The following is a 17,425-nucleotide window of genomic DNA, read 5'->3' on the forward strand; positions in this document are numbered from 1 at the left end:
ATCTATGAGACAAAACCTTCGACCCACTCCTTGAGTCGAGGGACAACATTTTGGGACTCGAGTGACAGCTGCACCACCATGAATACCAATGAGAAAAAGAGAGATGAACATAAAACAATATTCGAGGGAAAGATTTACTTACGTGATACATTTCACTTTTCGGGGAATGGTCTGAATTCTACCGGGATCAAATCCAAGGTCCTCACTCGGACAAAACAACCCTGCCAGCCTTGATCCTCATCCTCGTCGATGCTCGAAAATGGGGATTTGTTGGCCCGGCGTACAAGCTTTATCAGTCCTTCCCTCTCGAAAGATTCAGAGACTGTATAAACGGAGCAGATGATTGATGGTGAAGGTGCACGAATCGATTTTATTCACAAAAAATCGGAAGAAGAACACGATCCTCCACAGTGAAGGGTGAATTCAGCCGAGGCATACGTTATAGCTCCTGCAAAAGTCCAAGATGACTGGATCCACCGAGTCCAATGTGAAGGAATAAGTGTAAACACTCAGATATCCCTCGACATGGGTGGTAATGTCCTCTTTAGAGTCGGGGACCACGATGTCTTTGTCGACCCAGTTGCATTCTTTTCGGACTGTGGGGAGGTCCTCTTCGGTGATTGAGCAAATGTATCTTGAGGCATCCTCACGCCGACCTTGTACCGAAGAAGGCTTCTCGACCTTGACGTCGTCAGCGATCGAACAACCTCCGGGAATGAACATCTTCAAGGGAGGTTCAGAAGCCGGTTCATCGATAGCCACGTTAGCAGCAGGTCTCTCAAGGTCGACCACATCGGAAGTAGTTTTGGCAGTCGTTTGGGAAGTAAAAACGACATTTTGGGGAACAGAATTTGAGGGTTTTGCCATTGTTATAGGGGAAAGCTTGAAAGAGATAGAGAAAGGTTAAAAGCTGGAAGCTCAGATGTGTTGGCTAGAATAGATGATGAGTAAAAAAATCAAAGTAATCTCGAATAACGAAGGTAAAAATGCTAAAACGTGAAAAAAAAAGTAGTGAAATTCTGAGGGTACAAGGGTAGATGCTTCAATGTAAGTAAAAAATGAACGAAAGAGGGGCTATTTATTATGGTTACGCGATGCTTCACCTCTAGGGACAGCCGACCGGCGGCTGACGTGCATTTAATGCCACTATGACATGACTGACGAGATGTTTTGGGTTTTTGTAGTTTATGACATGATGTATTGGAGAAGGAATCAGGATGCTCATGTCATTTCTCGCCAGCTCGCTTTCCGAGAAACGAGGAAACTATTTGTATACGGGTAAAAACCGGGCTCATGATACACTCCGGCCTCCATTAGGATAAAACGGGCTCAAGGATGATTGCGAATGATCGGGATCAAAGTAAAGGCCTCATCGAGTCATAATCCATGGGCACGTTGTCTGCCTTCAAAAATATCGGGGTCATGAGTCGAGATCGATCAGGTAATCGAATACGACCAACAGAAGGCCGTAATATCCGCGACCGGCCAAATATCACAGCGTGGATCTCGGCACGTATCGATGTAGAACCGATAATCAGTTAAACAAAAGATTTTTACCTTTTATAGAGTTATATTTAGAGTAGGATTCCCCTACTATATAAAGTGGGATTTGATAATTCATTAGACACATTATAACACGCATTCCAAAGGAGTATACTACTATTTTCACTGTTATTGTAAGTTTTTTCTCTCGTTCATCAAAGTTGTCCATTATGAGCCCGAATCGAGGGTGAATGCTTCACTGAGGTTGGAGTCATCCTACTCACAGGGTTTGAATTTATTGTATCTTTACTTGTCCATTCTAACTCAATTTATCATTTTGTATCAAATTAATCTGCATATTTTTAAAACCACTTACAAATTTAATTGTTATCCGATTTTTAGGGCAAACAATTTGATTTGTCTTATTTTATCAATTTAAATAAATATTGACATTTTCGTTGAATAAAATGTAGCGCGCCCAATCATAATTTGATCGTTAGATTTATATCTCCTTTCATCCCAAAAGAATGATCAAATAATTATACTACTATAAATTATCAACTTCTTAAATATTTTTAACTTTAAAGAATGCGATTTATAATATAATATATATACGTTTTAATTAATTTAATTTATCTGAAAAGATTAAAAATCAATGTTTAAATACTATACGCTATTCATGCTCCGATTTATATTTATAAATCAATGTTCAAATCCAAACGAACTAACAAAACATTGAGTCTTGTATTCTTTTAACAAGTTCATTTTTTTACTTGACAAAATCATCTTATTTCTTATATAATTTTAGGATCCAAATTATATTTCTAGAAGTACTAAAAAATAAGTTTACATTTGAATATTTTAACTTTTATGATAGGGTAATATTTTGTTCTTATTAATATTTATATTTGGAATTCTCATGTTAGTCAAACTAAATTATCTGAAGGAAAATTAAAAGGTGGTTGGATTGGAACTTTTTTTTATTTCCTGGTTGGATTGGAACAAGACAGATAAAAATTAGAGAAAAAGGACAAAAATGATAATTTTTCCAATGCCTAATAGTAACAGAAACAACAAAAAAGAGTAGAGCCCAGCGATTTCAGCGGGAGCAATTATTTGGAAACTGCTCCTTATTTGACTGACCGCTTACCTCCAACCAAATCCCAATTTTCGAGGGAAAAAGAAAAATTTTATTAACTACAGTAAGTAGCTGCATTTAGTGCTAATTTGAGAAGTTCTTAAAGTAAAAATAAATTCCGTATTAATTTTATCACTCATTTTCAGTTGATTTATTTTAGTTCAACTGATGAGGGCCCACTTATGACACTTATAATGAAATTAATTAATTAGTTGCATTTACTAGAGATGAAAGTAAAATTCCTATTAATTTATTCTTAAATTCCTATATTAAGTTGCTCATTCATTTTTGGTTATTTATTAATTTTATTTTGTATAATTTGTAAAGGCTGCCATGCCAGCTTCCTCACTCAAATGTCTGACTCAATGAATGAACAAGTTAAAACCAAAATCATCAATGACGCATCAGAGCCTGCAACTTGTTGCTTAGTAATTTACAGAATTGCCCTTTATCAATTATTCTGTTAGCGTGATTTTCTTTCTTTATTTTTTCTTATTTTAATTCCATTTTAAACATATGTTAGTAAAAATATTTCATCAAGATAAGATTTTATAGAATGTAATATCAATGTACATCTTTATTGTCTTTTCAGTAGATTAATCTTGGGACTCTGGCAACCTAAATTCATGGTAATTGAAGGAAATGATAATTTTTGGAGAAATTATAACTAGATATATGATTATTTAAAAGGTTAAAATAGATAAGGAAGGGATTAAAAATAAAAGATTACAGCGATTTTTGAAACTCTCGTATATCCTGTTTGGTCAAGATTTTAAAATCATTTTATGTTGAAAAGTATTTGTTCAGTACTTTTGGCGGGAAACAGTTTGTGTTTGGCTAATTAATTTGAAAAATATTTTTGTGCATCAACTAATGTTTGGTCAAGCATTTAAAAAGTACTTATAAGTCTATTTTTCAAAAAAAAAAAATGCTTTTCATAAAGAAATATTTTTGAGTTTTTTTTTTTTTTTCTGCTTCTCAATAATTGATTCTATTTCTATTCGAAAGTACGTTTTCCGTCTAAAAGCGTCGCAACCTTAACTTTGAAAATAAAAAAATTGGCCAAAAGTACGATAAATTCTTGCTCTATCAAATATTCATTACCTCACCTATATTTGCAAAATGGAATGTACCAACGGATGAAAATAGCTGTCAACTTGATGCACAAAAGATAAAACTTATAGTATTTGGTGTTTATATCAAATAATAAATACATGTCATTTATTATATTTACACTCGTACTACAAAATTATAGTTAATTAATATTTTTATCTTAAATTATAAGTGAACTATGATAAACTAGTATGATTTATAGTATAAAATTATGGATAAGGCTTTTACCATGTACAAATGGTCACCAATACCATTAATAAGTATCATAAGAAGCTGTTCAGTTTCTTGTCTTTTAGGGGTGGTTCATTTTCCCATTCTTCTTTTCTAATGTCTGAGTTATAAGTATGAAAATGCAGGGCAAATGATAGTGTAACACTAGCTTTAAAAATGTTTCGTAAGTTACATCTATCCTTTTAACTTACACAAGTTTGAAAATATATATTATACAAAATACTACACGAACTCGTTAAAACATACAAACAAGAAGATTTCTCATGCATCTGAACGCGGAGTAATAAAAATAAGATAATACGAATGTTAATAATGACAAATACTTAGGCAAAGACAAAAACGAAGCAGCGGAACAGGATTTATGCATATTATTTGACAATATGTTCTTAAAATGGTAATTTTGTCTTACGGGTTGATCAATGCATAAAATGAAGTGCCTATCGTAGTAGAGGTATTAATAAAATGCAATTAGCTAGAATTTAGTGAAATTTGTTTACCGATAATCAAATTTGACACATTCTAAAGCTAAAATAGAAGGTAATATATAAACTGCAGTAGCAACTTTCAGTAAGATTTTCCTCTTGTTGAAATCATTACGTCTTGAGACTTGATGAAAAGTAAAGTACTTATTATTATTTGGTTAACCATTATTTATGCAGGAAAATGTGGTAATGACAACACTCAACAGGGCAAAGGCTGCAAACGACAATTCTATTGTTCAGAATTGAGAACATGGACAAAGATTTTCTTGATAAGGCTGATCAGAAATCAGAATATAGTCTGAGATCAATCATGAACACAACACCAAAAAAAAATGAAAAAAAGAAAGTGAAAGGGAAAAAAAAGAAGTTGGGAAAATAATATTATATAGCCGCTCTTAAAATAATAGTCGAAAAATATATAATTTTTTGTATATACATCTTTTTGTATGTTGTATACAAAAAAATTAATATTTTATACACTTTTAAGACTACAATGTGTAAATAGTTTTGACGCGGGTTAAAAATGATTTCAACAAGAAAAAAAGATTTTCGATTCGTATATAACCGTTTTTCCTTTTGTTTCCTTTTATCTTTTTTGAAGAGGAAGATTGGCTTTTGAAGAAGTAAAATGTGTCATTAATTCTTAATTCTTAAGATTGAACATAGCATAAAACTTAATTAAAGACACTGAATTTTGATTACTATTTGGAAAAGGAAAGGATTTGATAGCAAAGGATTATGATCTCGTATTTGATTTAGTTTATCACAGAGGGATGAGAATTTATCTTAATTATTGATTTTAAGTTTTTGTATCTTTTAGTAATTTGTTTTGGATAGGGAGGCCAGAGGGAAATGAGAAGAAACGATCCACTGAAAAATATTTACTTGCACATAAATGTTTATAGTAAGCGTGAGTTGGTAATATGAAGATAATGTAAATAACATGGTATATTTGATTAAATTATATTATAGTTCGAGATTTTATTCTATAGTAGATAATTTAAATATTAATTTCAGTACCTAGTTGCAACTTGCAACTAAAAATACCTAGTATTAATTGCAATATAGTAGTATTTAGTTCCTTAACAATCTTAAAATAATATTAGTCTGGTTCCTTAACAATCTCTAGGAAGGTGTTAATCCTTTGCTATATCAGATCGGATCATAATCCATTTAAATTATAGATCTGACCTTAACCACCTTAATTACATTGAGCAGTGCCACTAGCTCACAATTTGTAAAAATTCTTTAAAAATCATGGCTTAATTTCTTATTTTCATTTTTTTTGTCCCTTTTCATTCTATTTCTTATTTGCGACAAATTATTTAACATATACAATACTTCCTCAACTCCATTATATATTGCATATTTAATCTGTAAATTACATTCTTTTTTATGAAGATTTACTTTACACATAACATATCTATTTTTTTTTTACACATAAGAAACCTAAAAATGATATTTTTTAAATTTCAATATTATAAATGACGATGAAGACCCATTTCCTCCTTTATTTGAAACTCTTTAATATAAAACTTTTTATTCTACCATAATGACATTATTTTAATTATCAAGTTACTATAATATATTTAAAATCAAAAAATAGTTTTTATGAAGTGTAAAACGTTTTCTTTGTTTTTTTCTCCTTAAATTCTACCTCTAATCAAATACTGCAGTACTACTGTATAAAAATGTAATGGAGTGTAGTCAGTGTACCAATACTAATTTGCCTCAAGGAAATTGTACAAAAGATTCGGGGTCAGGCCATAAAAGCAAAAAAAGGGTACGAAAAAAGAATCCACCATTTCATCATCAAAACTGTCAGCATATTAAATCCTTTCTTTAATAGTATATATATATATATCTCCCCAGAGTAGTGTACTGCCATAACTAGCCACTGAGTAATACCCGTGAGTGACCCCCCTCTTCCCCCCCCCCCCCACCAAACCCCCAAAACTAGCCAATAATAAATAAACATTAAAAACCATAGCTTTGCTTCACCAAATAGACCTCTTTCCATAAACCCCTCTCAACTTTCTTGTGTTGAATGAAAAATACATGAACCTTGAAACAGCAAAGTGGTAAAAGTGGAGGAAAATGACAATGAGTTCAAGTTCTTTTCTGAGGCAACTAAGTGGGAAAGAAGGCTGGAAATCAACTTCAAGAAGATGGGGTGGTGGGACTGGAAATGGTGGATTTCAGAGCTGTAATTGGAAGCAAATGGAGGAGCTGAACAATATGTGTGGAGGAGGGGGAAATGGCTATCAAAATAATGGTGGGGGTTTAGTAATGAGGAAAAGAGTAATGGTTGTTGTGGATCAGAGTTCACATAGTAAACATGCTATGATGTGGGCACTTACACATGTTACTAATAAAGGAGATATTCTAACTCTGCTTCATATTGTTCCACATTCTTCTAATAGTAAGGGCTCTTCTTCAGCTGATTCATCTTCATCTGCTGCTCATCTTGCTAGCTCTCTTGGATCCCTTTGTAAGGCTTGTAAACCTGAAGTAAGTCCCTTTTCTTGGCGCTTGTTAAATACCTATATTTTAAAAAAAAAATGGTTTCTCGCTGGGTGTCCGGTATCCCATGGGAGCCCGACTATATCCGGATTCACGCCGCGTAGGGCCTCATTCGTGAAATGCGCTCCCTACCAACAATCTTTTCATACCCCAGCCTCTAACGAGACCTCTGGTTGAGGGAGCCGCATCTGGTGCACCACATACTTTGGTGGTTTACCTATATTTTGTTTGGTAAATAGGTCTAAAGTGTTTTTTGTTTAATTAGTGAATAATAGTAGTAATAAAAGATTAGGTAACATTAATGTGCTCAAATTGCATTTTGTTCCTCTGCATGTTCTGTTTTGTTTGTCAAACAGTGTTCAAGTGCTAATTTTCTGCAAAAGATAATGTAACGTATTGTCGGTGTTTTTTTGGGTAAGTTTTAAATTATAATGTCTCTTGATATCAGGCTAAACCAAAGATTGGTGCTAATAAATTCAGTGAATTTGCTTATTCTTCTTTTTTTGCGTATATTTTGGGGGGAGGCAGCATTATCTTTATTTTCTATAAAAAGATGAAGGTTTTTTCCTTCTTTATTTTTCCTTTGTCTGTTTGGTTGGGAGGGGCTTTGGTCTTTGATAGATAAATTTACTATCTTTTCTTTATTTTCCTTTCCCTTTTCCGGTGGTTGCTGAAGTAAGGAGGAGAGATTTCTCTATCTATTTCCCCCTCTTTGGCTCTTTCTCTCTCTTTCTCTCTCTGCTGCTCACTGCTCACTGCTCAATGCATTTTTCTGTCCTTACTTTTCCTTTCAAATGCACACAATAATAAAGGAGGGAAATCATTACTAGTGACAGTTTCTTCTTTTCCTTTTCAGAGGGTTTTCGGATCCTTTATTTCTCTCTCAACCAAACAAACAACACAGTACTAATAATTTCTTCCACTGGCTTTTGTATTTCCTCCTATTATTCCTTTCCCTAGTTACCAAACAAAGATTGACATAATTCTTTGGAGTATTATGACCTATTGTCACTTTTTTTTAAAAGGTTGAGGTGGAAGCACTAGTAATACAAGGACCAAAGATGGCAACTGTAATTAGCCAAGTGAAGAAGCTGGAGGTCTCTGTGTTAGTCTTGGGTCAGAAAAAGCCCTCTCATCTACTTACCTGGTATATATATCTCCTCCCCCCCCCCCCCCACAACATTTTTGAAGCAAAATTAAATCAGAAAAATACTAATTTTCAAACTTTCATTTTTTACATGATGGATTTTTCCTTTAATTTTGCAACACTACTACTACAGTCTGTGTGGGCCAAGCAGTGAAGAGGAATTTGTGGAACAATGCATCAACACATTGGATTGCTTGACAATAGGAGTAAGGAAGCAAAGCAAAGGCATGGGAGGATACCTTATCAGCACTAGATGGCAGAAGAATTTCTGGCTCTTGGCCTAGTTTTAATTTCATCCTAGTTTAGAAATTAATATCACTCACTACAATATGGAAAATAATTTGTGTAGAAAGCTTTCAGTAGTATTTCCAATGTAGCATTCCCTAAAAAAAATTCTCTTCTGGTCTGTAATTTTATATATATCTAATGCTTACTGTAAACTTGTTATTTGTGCGAAATACAGTTCTTGTATCAGCTATATTTCCCTTCTCTCCGGGCTGAATATTTGCCTAGTTATAGAATTACTTGACACAAAATACAGGGATGGTTAAATTGAAGGGAAAAGAATACAACAATCCTTTTCATAAAAGTTGGGTTCCAATATTTGGAGTGACAGAGTTAGCCCATCTCAACTCTACTAGGAACAAGCAGCAACAGGTTGACTCGAGCAGAGGAAAAGAATGATTGCAAAACCGATTTTCACTATTTTTCCATGGCATATCTTGAATTAAAAAAATTGCTTTACAAAAACTAAAAACAACAGAAAGTTGTGGGCAAACTATGAACCCAAATATTAGGCAACTTGGAGTGGATATAAAAGGTAAGGCAAATAAATGAGGTAATAAAAGATTTGGTACCGGAATTACCTAAATGGTACATTAGACAAAAGTGAAAGAATCATTTCTCTGTGCTTCTCTTCTATACGCAAAAACAAAAACCAAATCTAGCCAATTCGGACAGGGGATGAAGGTAAATAAATAAGTTAAATAAGAGATCCAGAATTCGATATACCTAAACGGTAAATTAGACAACAATGAACGATTTGTTTCTTCTTTATACTTCTCTTCTATATCAAAGTTTTACCTAGTTCCTGTTTCAAGCACACCTGGCATTAAACTTTATCCTCTAACTTCTCGTTTACTAGAGGGACAAACTCCATACTTTTTCTTGGGGTCCGAGGTGTCCGAGGAGTGCCTGGAGTTTGTTGTGAGAGCATGTGCCTCACGTACCCATAGAATGTACATCCGATAAGCGTTATAGCACATCCAACGGCATTCATCATTGAGATTGGGTTTCGGAAGATAAGCCATGAACAAGTTACAGCAACTGCAACCTGCAAAGATATTCACAAGAAGTTTTCACTGAAAGACAATAACGTTGATAAATACAACAGTACATTTAGTTTTCCGATCAACTGGAAACTGTTATATATAAGACAATAACAGATCTAAATGCCGTGACTTCAGTAAGGAACGTAGTGACATCAAAAACATAACAGACAATTTAGGTGGACAGTGTTTGTAATGGTCAACTCATGAGATGTTTGTTTGTATTGTCTTATTTAACATGCAATCAAGGCTAGCTCAAGATTAGCTTGATTTGAAAAGTTCAATCTATATTTTCACTTTCATAGGTTGAAGTAATGAATCAAATTTCTACTTTGTCAGCATCTCATTAAGTGTTGATGAGATCAAGTGAAAGCAACGTCCTACAAGATATGCTCAAATTGGCCCGAGATAATTTTGGCACATGTATACATGCATATGTGTCATGATGAGATCTATAAATTCATGTTGCTTAGCAATGTTAATGCACCAAACCGCCAAAATGCAGTTGAACATGCCAAATCAAATGAGCTAACAGATAAAAGAATTATTAAAAGCGCAAATGCACGGGCAATAAAAATTGTTAGCTCTGGCTATGCATGAATCTGAAAATGTATATATGAATAACTTTCATACAATAAACTAACCAAAAGCATTAATAAAAAAAATAAGAGCATAGCTTGTACCTTAAGGTTTCCAGCGACATTAAAGGTGACTGCTGTGGTTGAGTGAATGACATAGAAGATAGAGAAATTGAGGCAAAAAGCCAACACACCAGAGCCAAAAATAATGCAGAAGGATGAAAGAAGTGGGGGGCCCGTCTGCAACCATGCCACTACTCCAGGGCCTTCCAGTAGTAAAGCTGGTACCGCCAAGATCATTGTGGCAAAAGGAGCCATGTAATATACCGTGTTTATGCTACAAAATAAAAAAGTAAATGAACATTACGTGTAAAAATGATGCTGCCAAAATTAAGAGCAGCGTCCAAAATCTTAAGAAAATTTTGTTGATTATGAACACATGTACAACTTTATCTGGGGAGCCAACTCTGTTCTTTTTCTTTTTTCTGTTGATAGGTAAATACAAATTTTGATTATGAAGTTGTACTCAAGAGGATTGCAGCCCTTTTACATGACAAAAGAAAGCATATGAAAATGAAATGACCCAAACTGATGAACAAACGGTTAACGTGTCATTGCAAGTTCCAATTCTGATAATGCCTTGTTATATTTTCTTGTAAGATTTTGTGTAAACAAGGATTTAGGTTTTAGAAGCCATAAGCCTATATTCTGAGTTGAAATACAATGTGAGTTTTGAAAATAAACTACTGAATAGAAATGGATAACATAAATTTGGCTCCAACTAGTCTTCGTGAATTATAATGAACCTGCTGATAATTCTAGAGATAAATGAAACACACATAATTTAAGAATAACTGCAGACTCCCTGACTTTTCCTCACAGTGTTAAATTATAATCTTAAATATTCTTTTCATTAGTACTTATATTTTCCTCTAAAAGGCTAGTAATAGACAAGGATTAGCAAACTGAGTGAATTTCCGAAAAAAGAAAAATAAAGAGGTTGAGTTCCTTCGTTATTCCTTTTTATGTGATATTCTTTTTCCTTGTAAAAAACAAAAGTAATTTTACTGATCGTGAGTTGCAACTTTTTATCTCGAGTTCAATTTCATTCTAAATTAAGGCCTAAAGTCATCATAGGACCTATATCTTTGGTTGGAATCCAGATAGGAGGGATTAAGATAGTCATCTCCTCCTTTTTAGCTTGTTCACTATTTTGTGATGATATGCCAAGGTAAAGCATCAACAAGGTGATGAAACCTGCAGAGGAACTTCTTTTCTGGTGACAAGTAAACTAGTAGGAACCACAGGATTCCCCACCTAGACTGCGGTTTCTCCCATGGAAAAGGAAATTAAAACCGGTCTCAGAACCTTCCTAACAAAGGGTGGAAAAGTAAGTATATGAGTAAATTAGATGTGAGAGAGAGAGAGAGAGAGAGAGAGAGAGAGAGAGAGAGAGAGAGAGAGAGAGAGAGAGAGAGAGAGAGAGAGAGAGAGAGAGAGAGAGAGGTCATTACCTGTCAAATTTGTAACCATGCAGTAGAGACTCTGCAAGAATCGTCTTTGTGGACGTAGCCAGACAACCAAATAAGGCAGCACAAAATCCAAACATGTTAAAACTTAGCTCTGTGATGGAGGTGAGGAGAATTCCTCCAACAATAGGTATCAAAGAAGCCCAAATCCGCATGTCAAAGTGCTTGCTCCAAACTAGCCACTGTAAAATAACTGTTCCAAAGACATGTCAGTCAGATGTCCTCCATTGTTTTAGAGGAAAGAAGCGGAAAATCAGCACAATGAGATGTAGAAGTTTGTAATATGACTTAAGGACTTAAAAAATTTACTAATCCATATCCCGAAACATATAAGCACACAGGTGAAGCAAAGGTTATAAAGAATTGCTAAATTGTTTTGTTGTGTGCTATTATATTTTTCACAACAAGCTTGTCTCGTAAATTATTTATTAATAAATAATAAATGTTCTACCCAAAAATCACCTGTAGTTGCAGGGGTGAATGACTTTATCGTTTGCATAAATGAAACAGGGATGTAGCGCAGGCTGACATTGCCCAGCACTATGTTGATACAAAACACAAATGACATGGGGAAAATCCTTCTCCAGCGATCCTCAGGGTCAACCACAATAAGAGGTTTAAGCTTTAGCACTTTAATCACCATGTATGCACCAATGGCTGAGCAAATAAAGTGTATGCAAGATACTGTCAAGGGAAACTTAAAATCCATTTTCTGCGAAGGACAAAAGATCAACATATTATTAGTTCTTTAAAACCATACCTCATACACTTGACAATGGAAGTGATAATAGAGATGACAATATCTCCAACAACACAAGATAATTAAGTACAAATTATTGAACATCTAGAACATGCACCATCTCCAACTAACTTGAGATGAAGATATTTGAATTTTATGTCACAACTTCAGCATGGCAATAAAAGTCTGGAGCTTAGAATTGAAACTGCTTTGGCATGTAGGAAATGTTCATGCAGGCTATACCTCTCTAAAAGTGAAATGCTTCTTTTCAAGTCCTCAGTAACCAATTAGGATTGCTTCACGACAAGCAACACTTTTAAAAGAAGGGGATAAACCAATGCAAACCAACAGATTACTGCAGTCAAATTGGTACACAGTGGAAGCCTTCACAGTTGATTAGGACTACAAGATAATCACAGCCTAAAACATAATCAGATGTAAATTCACCTTTGAGAAATTTGACATTGAATCTCCAACACCCTGCCATGAAACAGGCTCCAGGAGTGTCATGATTACGGCAAAGTACATTCTGGAAATATCAATACTACAACAACCTCAACTAAAACCTCAATACCAAGCTGACGGGGTTGGCCACTATCCATTTCACTCCATTCAGACTCATCCCATTCCAATATCTTATAATTTAAGTTCTCTAACCCTAGAAGTACTATATGTTATATACTTTCTACAAATCCCCAACCAGATTAATTCTCCTAGCAAATATTGCACTAATATACGCATGCCAACAAGACTAAGCCTTAAACTCAACTAGTTGATATCGCCTATATAGATCTCATTTTTTTCGTGGTTGTAGGCTGCCTACATAAGACCGAACCCTTTGATGTGCGGGCCCTTCCCAGGGGATGCTTCGTGCACCTAGCAACCCCTTTTCCCCCTAATTTTCGCCAAAGTCACCATGGATTCGAAGTGATAGTAAATACTATGATACAACTTCCTTCAAGGTGATTTTTGGTCTACTTCGTCCACCTTTTAAGATATTCAACCATCATGATTTCACATTTACGAACTGGTACATCTCAATATCTTTAGACAAGAAAGTGACTTCCATTTTGTCTTGCTTTATGTGTTCTTATTTGGTGTAGCCTAGTGGTCAATGAAGTGGGTAGAGAATCATGAGGTCTCAAGTTCTAATTCATAGTGGAGACAAAACACTAGGTTATTTCTTCACATATTTCTAAACCTTGGTAGAGAGTTACCCAGTAACTATACTAGTGGGAGGTAGCAGGTACCCAGTGAAATTAGTTGAGGTGCGTGCAAGCTAGCCTGATACCATGTTATAGAAGAAAGTGTTCGTCAATTTGAGGAGACAATGTTCATGGTTATGATGGCAGGAAATTCAATCCACGACTCGGTCGTGCTCATTGCTTGAGGAGGATCAGATGTTTATATTCCATTCCGTGGGGAAGGCGATATAATTGATGCATTTCTATGTGCCTCTTTTGGTGCTAAGCTCGAAAGTGTAGCTAATATAAGGTTAAAACAATACTCTGAATCACCGGAAGAATGAGGACCGCATAACAAATGACAACCCTTAAGGACAGTAATCCTATCAGTCATTCTGGGATGGTTTATACGTTGTTCCTTCTTTTACTGTTTCAACACTCGTCATCGTAGAATTGTACACCGCATTCAAGCACGAATACCTACCAGTTAAACACCACTATTTGAAATCTGGTCTTCCATTCATACTTCTTTTAATTTATCCCACCACCACTTAATATTACTCCAGAAAGAAGGATATTTGCTTTAGCAAACAACGAATAGAAATTTGCAGATAAGGCGAACAGTAGGAGTACTTTCATTTCTCGCTACCACCCATCACAGTATCACAATTAAGAAAATTCATGAAAAAAAAATGTCAGATAGCCCAACACACAAAAACAAGAAACTCAATTCCACTAAGGAATGCTCATCACGTGAAAATTGGCACCACTTGAAATGAGGAAAGGAGATCATTCAGCAATACAAAAGACAAAAGAAGAATAACTTTGTAGCTAAAAATAAGAAGAGATAAACTTCGAATCTTGTCCTGAATTTTGTTCATCAAAGGAGATACAGACAAAACATAAGCTAGCTCCAGTTCAATCTCTACAGACAAAGACAAATTGCCAGCAAAGATCGAGCTACAATTTGTTTTGAACAACAAGCCTAAAAAACACTCTGTGAGTCCAAGTTTCGCGCACATGGTTTTTGCATTTACTGATATCAATACCCCGATGAGGTACTAACCAAATTGTAATTTGAAAAATCACTGCTACCATAAATCAATATAATTCAAATACAGAAATAAAAACAGGATCAGTAAATAAAGAAAAGTGAAAATCAGGAAAATTGAGAAGAAATCCACACATGACAGAAATAAGGAATTGAAAAATCGAGATGTGAAGAGGGAAAAATCACTCACCTGAAAGATCCATTTATTCATGATAATAACAGTGACATTAAAACCCCACCATTGAAGAATGGATAATACGGATCGAATCACAGTCCACTGACACAACCTACTTTCCTCCATTTTCTCACTTGCGCTCTTTCACTAACTCGCTCTCCCTATATAATTAACAACGAAGATCTAGAAAAACAAACCTAAATCCAAATCTTGTACTATAATTTAAAAAGAGAAAGAGGGAAGAAGGAAATTGCGAAGCAAGCTAAGCTGAAAGCATAATTCCCTTGTGAGTTTCTGATTTCTCAAAAAAAAAAAGGATTTTGAGAACTCGGACAGGAGAGGTAATAATAGTAATAGTACTAGTACTTCACACGCACCCCCTCACCTTCATTCCCCGGTCCCCTCGCCCTCGCTCAAAAAGGACAATTCTCTATTGGAATAAGAATAATTACTGAATGGGGACTCAGATCTCAAGAAATATTAGTAAATGAAATTTGTCGTATTTTGCAAATAAGGACACTAGTCTCTTTTTTTTCCTTTCTATTTTTGTTTGGAAATAGTCGAATTTACACTCTACTAGTATATGCAATAATCATAATTTATCGTATTTATTCTTGACTATTCTAATTTCTAAGTTTGATTATGTGTTTTAAAATGTCCTATATTCTACCTTAGCTTGGAGCACTATTAAGGTCACTAAATGACTAAATATTAAGACAATTTGTAAGATGATATGAAATCTTAAAGCATAACAAATGTTAAATTGAAATATTTTTAAAATATTATGATGGAGGGCAATAGCGCATAGTTATAGAGGCAAATAATTATATGCTCACATATATTTTTATTTTTACTCGATATAACATGTCTCTGATCTTAAAAGTTCTAAATGAATACTATATTTGTATACTCATGGAGAATTCATGAGCTGCTACACAGGAATTCTTTTCCTACCAAAATTTATGTTTCTTTTATATTTAAAAGATTTTGCCTCTCCAAATAAATCCCACTTTCAAATATTTAAACTTGACTTCACTTCATTTTTCTTGGTTTTAAAAGTTTTTCAGAATGAATACTTTTATACCACTTCACAATGCTTATAAAAAACAGTTCGTAAAACATAGTTTAGACTAGTTGGTTTTGAAAATTAAATATTATTATTTTCAGTCTGAGTATAAAAATCAACACAAATTCAGATTTTTTATATAAGAAAAACTCGGAATACTTTCTGAAATATTTTTAAAAATATATATTTTAGAAACTAAGCAAAAACCAAATTTAAACAGCATCAACTTTTAATTCTTTTCCCCACCCGTTGGTTCATACTCGTATTGGGATACCGACTAATCTGGATTTATGTCACCTAAAATTTATTAAAAGGGAGGTGTTTTCAATCAGGATTTTTCATATTGCCAAGGCTTTAACCCGAGACCTTTAATTTTGAGTGAAGAGATATTATCTATCCCACCATAATGCTCAGATTTGCACAACTTTTAATTATATTTTTTTGTAATAATTGTGAAATATTATCATTGAAAAAAATAAATTAATACGCTGAAAGAGCACCTAAATCCATAACTACCTTTGAGGAAGAGTAATATGACTTCTTAGGCCTTTGACAAACACAAAAACTAATTACATAATCCTTGGATAAAAAAAGTTGCAACTCCGAGCTTTTGGAGCCCTTCAAATAAGTCTCAAGGATTTCTACCCGTATGAGAATTTCAATTCCTTTCGTGTTAATTTTCTGTCTCTCTATTCCCATGTTGAAATAATCATTAAATTTGTGGCCCAAAATTTCTGTCCTAATTGAAGTTTAAACGTTTGGAAGGGGAAAAAAATGGTAAAAATAGCACCGGCTAGCTATTTTTCGGACTGTTAATTCAAAAATAGTCAGTGTTTGCAAAGTAATTAAAAAATAGTCACTATTTTGTTGCAACACGGACCGGTCCAGCATAATATACTGGAGATTGTTGCACTTGTGTATGAACTTCCGGCATATTATGCTGGAACTCCAATACGCGGAAAGTTCCATCATAATATATTGGAGATTGGAGCACCTGTGTATGAACTTTCAGCATATTATGCTGGACCGATATATTATACTGGAACTCCAGTATATTATGCTGGAATATTTTCTGAATTTTTGAACAGTATTTTCGTTCAAATTTATTTTAATTCCTTTCGTGTTAATTTTCTGTCTCTCTCTTCCCATGTTGAAATATCCATTAAATTTTGAGGCCCAAAATTTCTGTTCTAATCGAAGTCTAAACGTTTCGAAGGGGAAAAAAATAAAGTCGAAGTCCTAAACGTAATGTAGCAGTGTAACTACCTTCACGCTATCAGACCTCTTTATCGGCAGTGCCCCACCACACACAGGCACACACCATATTGCACGCAATAACGTGGAGAATTGGAAACACTCCCAATAGAAACAAACTCTTTGACTTCTTGTAACTTGTACTATTGGATTTTTTTTACTTTTTGGATTTCTTGGCCTCAAATTTAGGTAAAATGGCATGTTCAATTATCATTCCTATGACCCTTTTTAAAAATACTACTCCACTCTTATTTGATTTTGTTCCTAGAAATTTAGTTTAAATGGCATGTTCATCCTGGGTTTTGGTTCGTTATTGTGTCAATAAATGATGAGTTTGAGATACTTTGGATTAAAATGATTTATCTTGAATAGAAATAGTTTTTTTTTTTTTTAATTAGGAAAGTT

At 34.2% G+C, this 17,425-nt stretch overlaps 2 protein-coding genes across 2 annotated transcripts; one reads left to right on the forward strand and one right to left on the reverse strand.

Moving 5' to 3' along the window:
- Positions 1–6,346: 6,346 nt before the first annotated feature.
- LOC107788941 (uncharacterized) lies at positions 6,347–8,574 on the forward strand. The gene is made up of 3 exons (XM_016610688.2): positions 6,347–6,957; positions 7,995–8,116; positions 8,250–8,574. Exons 1-3 carry the CDS (start codon positions 6,544–6,546, stop codon positions 8,398–8,400), a joined length of 687 nt encoding a protein of 228 aa, XP_016466174.1. The 5' UTR covers positions 6,347–6,543; the 3' UTR covers positions 8,401–8,574.
- Positions 8,575–9,060: 486 nt separating this feature from the next.
- LOC107788940 (UDP-galactose transporter 1) lies at positions 9,061–15,105 on the reverse strand. Its single transcript, XM_016610687.2, has 5 exons — positions 14,716–15,105; positions 12,014–12,263; positions 11,537–11,744; positions 10,128–10,359; positions 9,061–9,449 (listed from the first exon to the last, which is right to left on the reverse strand). Exons 1-5 carry the CDS (start codon positions 14,824–14,826, stop codon positions 9,228–9,230), a joined length of 1,023 nt encoding a protein of 340 aa, XP_016466173.1. The 5' UTR covers positions 14,827–15,105; the 3' UTR covers positions 9,061–9,227.
- Between the last annotated feature and the right edge of the window lie 2,320 nt (positions 15,106–17,425).

The sequence above is a fragment of the Nicotiana tabacum genome, chromosome 22 (assembly GCF_000715075.1).
Source record: "Nicotiana tabacum cultivar K326 chromosome 22, ASM71507v2, whole genome shotgun sequence".
Taxonomy (NCBI): domain Eukaryota; kingdom Viridiplantae; phylum Streptophyta; class Magnoliopsida; order Solanales; family Solanaceae; genus Nicotiana; species Nicotiana tabacum.

Excerpts from the sequence above, each read along its gene's own strand:
- LOC107788940 (XM_016610687.2), bottom strand. The coding sequence starts at position 14,826 with ATGGAGGAAAGTAGGTTGTGTCAGTGGACTGTGATTCGATCCGTATTA. Across the intron at positions 12,264-14,715 it reads TGAATAAATGGATCTTTCAG|AAAATGGATTTTAAGTTTCC; the intron begins GTGAGTGATTTT and ends TGTCCTTCGCAG. Across the intron at positions 11,745-12,013 it reads ATTCACCCCTGCAACTACAG|TTATTTTACAGTGGCTAGTT; the intron begins GTGATTTTTGGG and ends TCTTTGGAACAG.
- LOC107788941 (XM_016610688.2), top strand. The coding sequence starts at position 6,544 with ATGACAATGAGTTCAAGTTCTTTTCTGAGGCAACTAAGTGGGAAAGAA. Across the intron at positions 6,958-7,994 it reads GTAAGGCTTGTAAACCTGAA|GTTGAGGTGGAAGCACTAGT; the intron begins GTAAGTCCCTTT and ends TTTTTTTAAAAG. Across the intron at positions 8,117-8,249 it reads CCCTCTCATCTACTTACCTG|TCTGTGTGGGCCAAGCAGTG; the intron begins GTATATATATCT and ends CTACTACTACAG.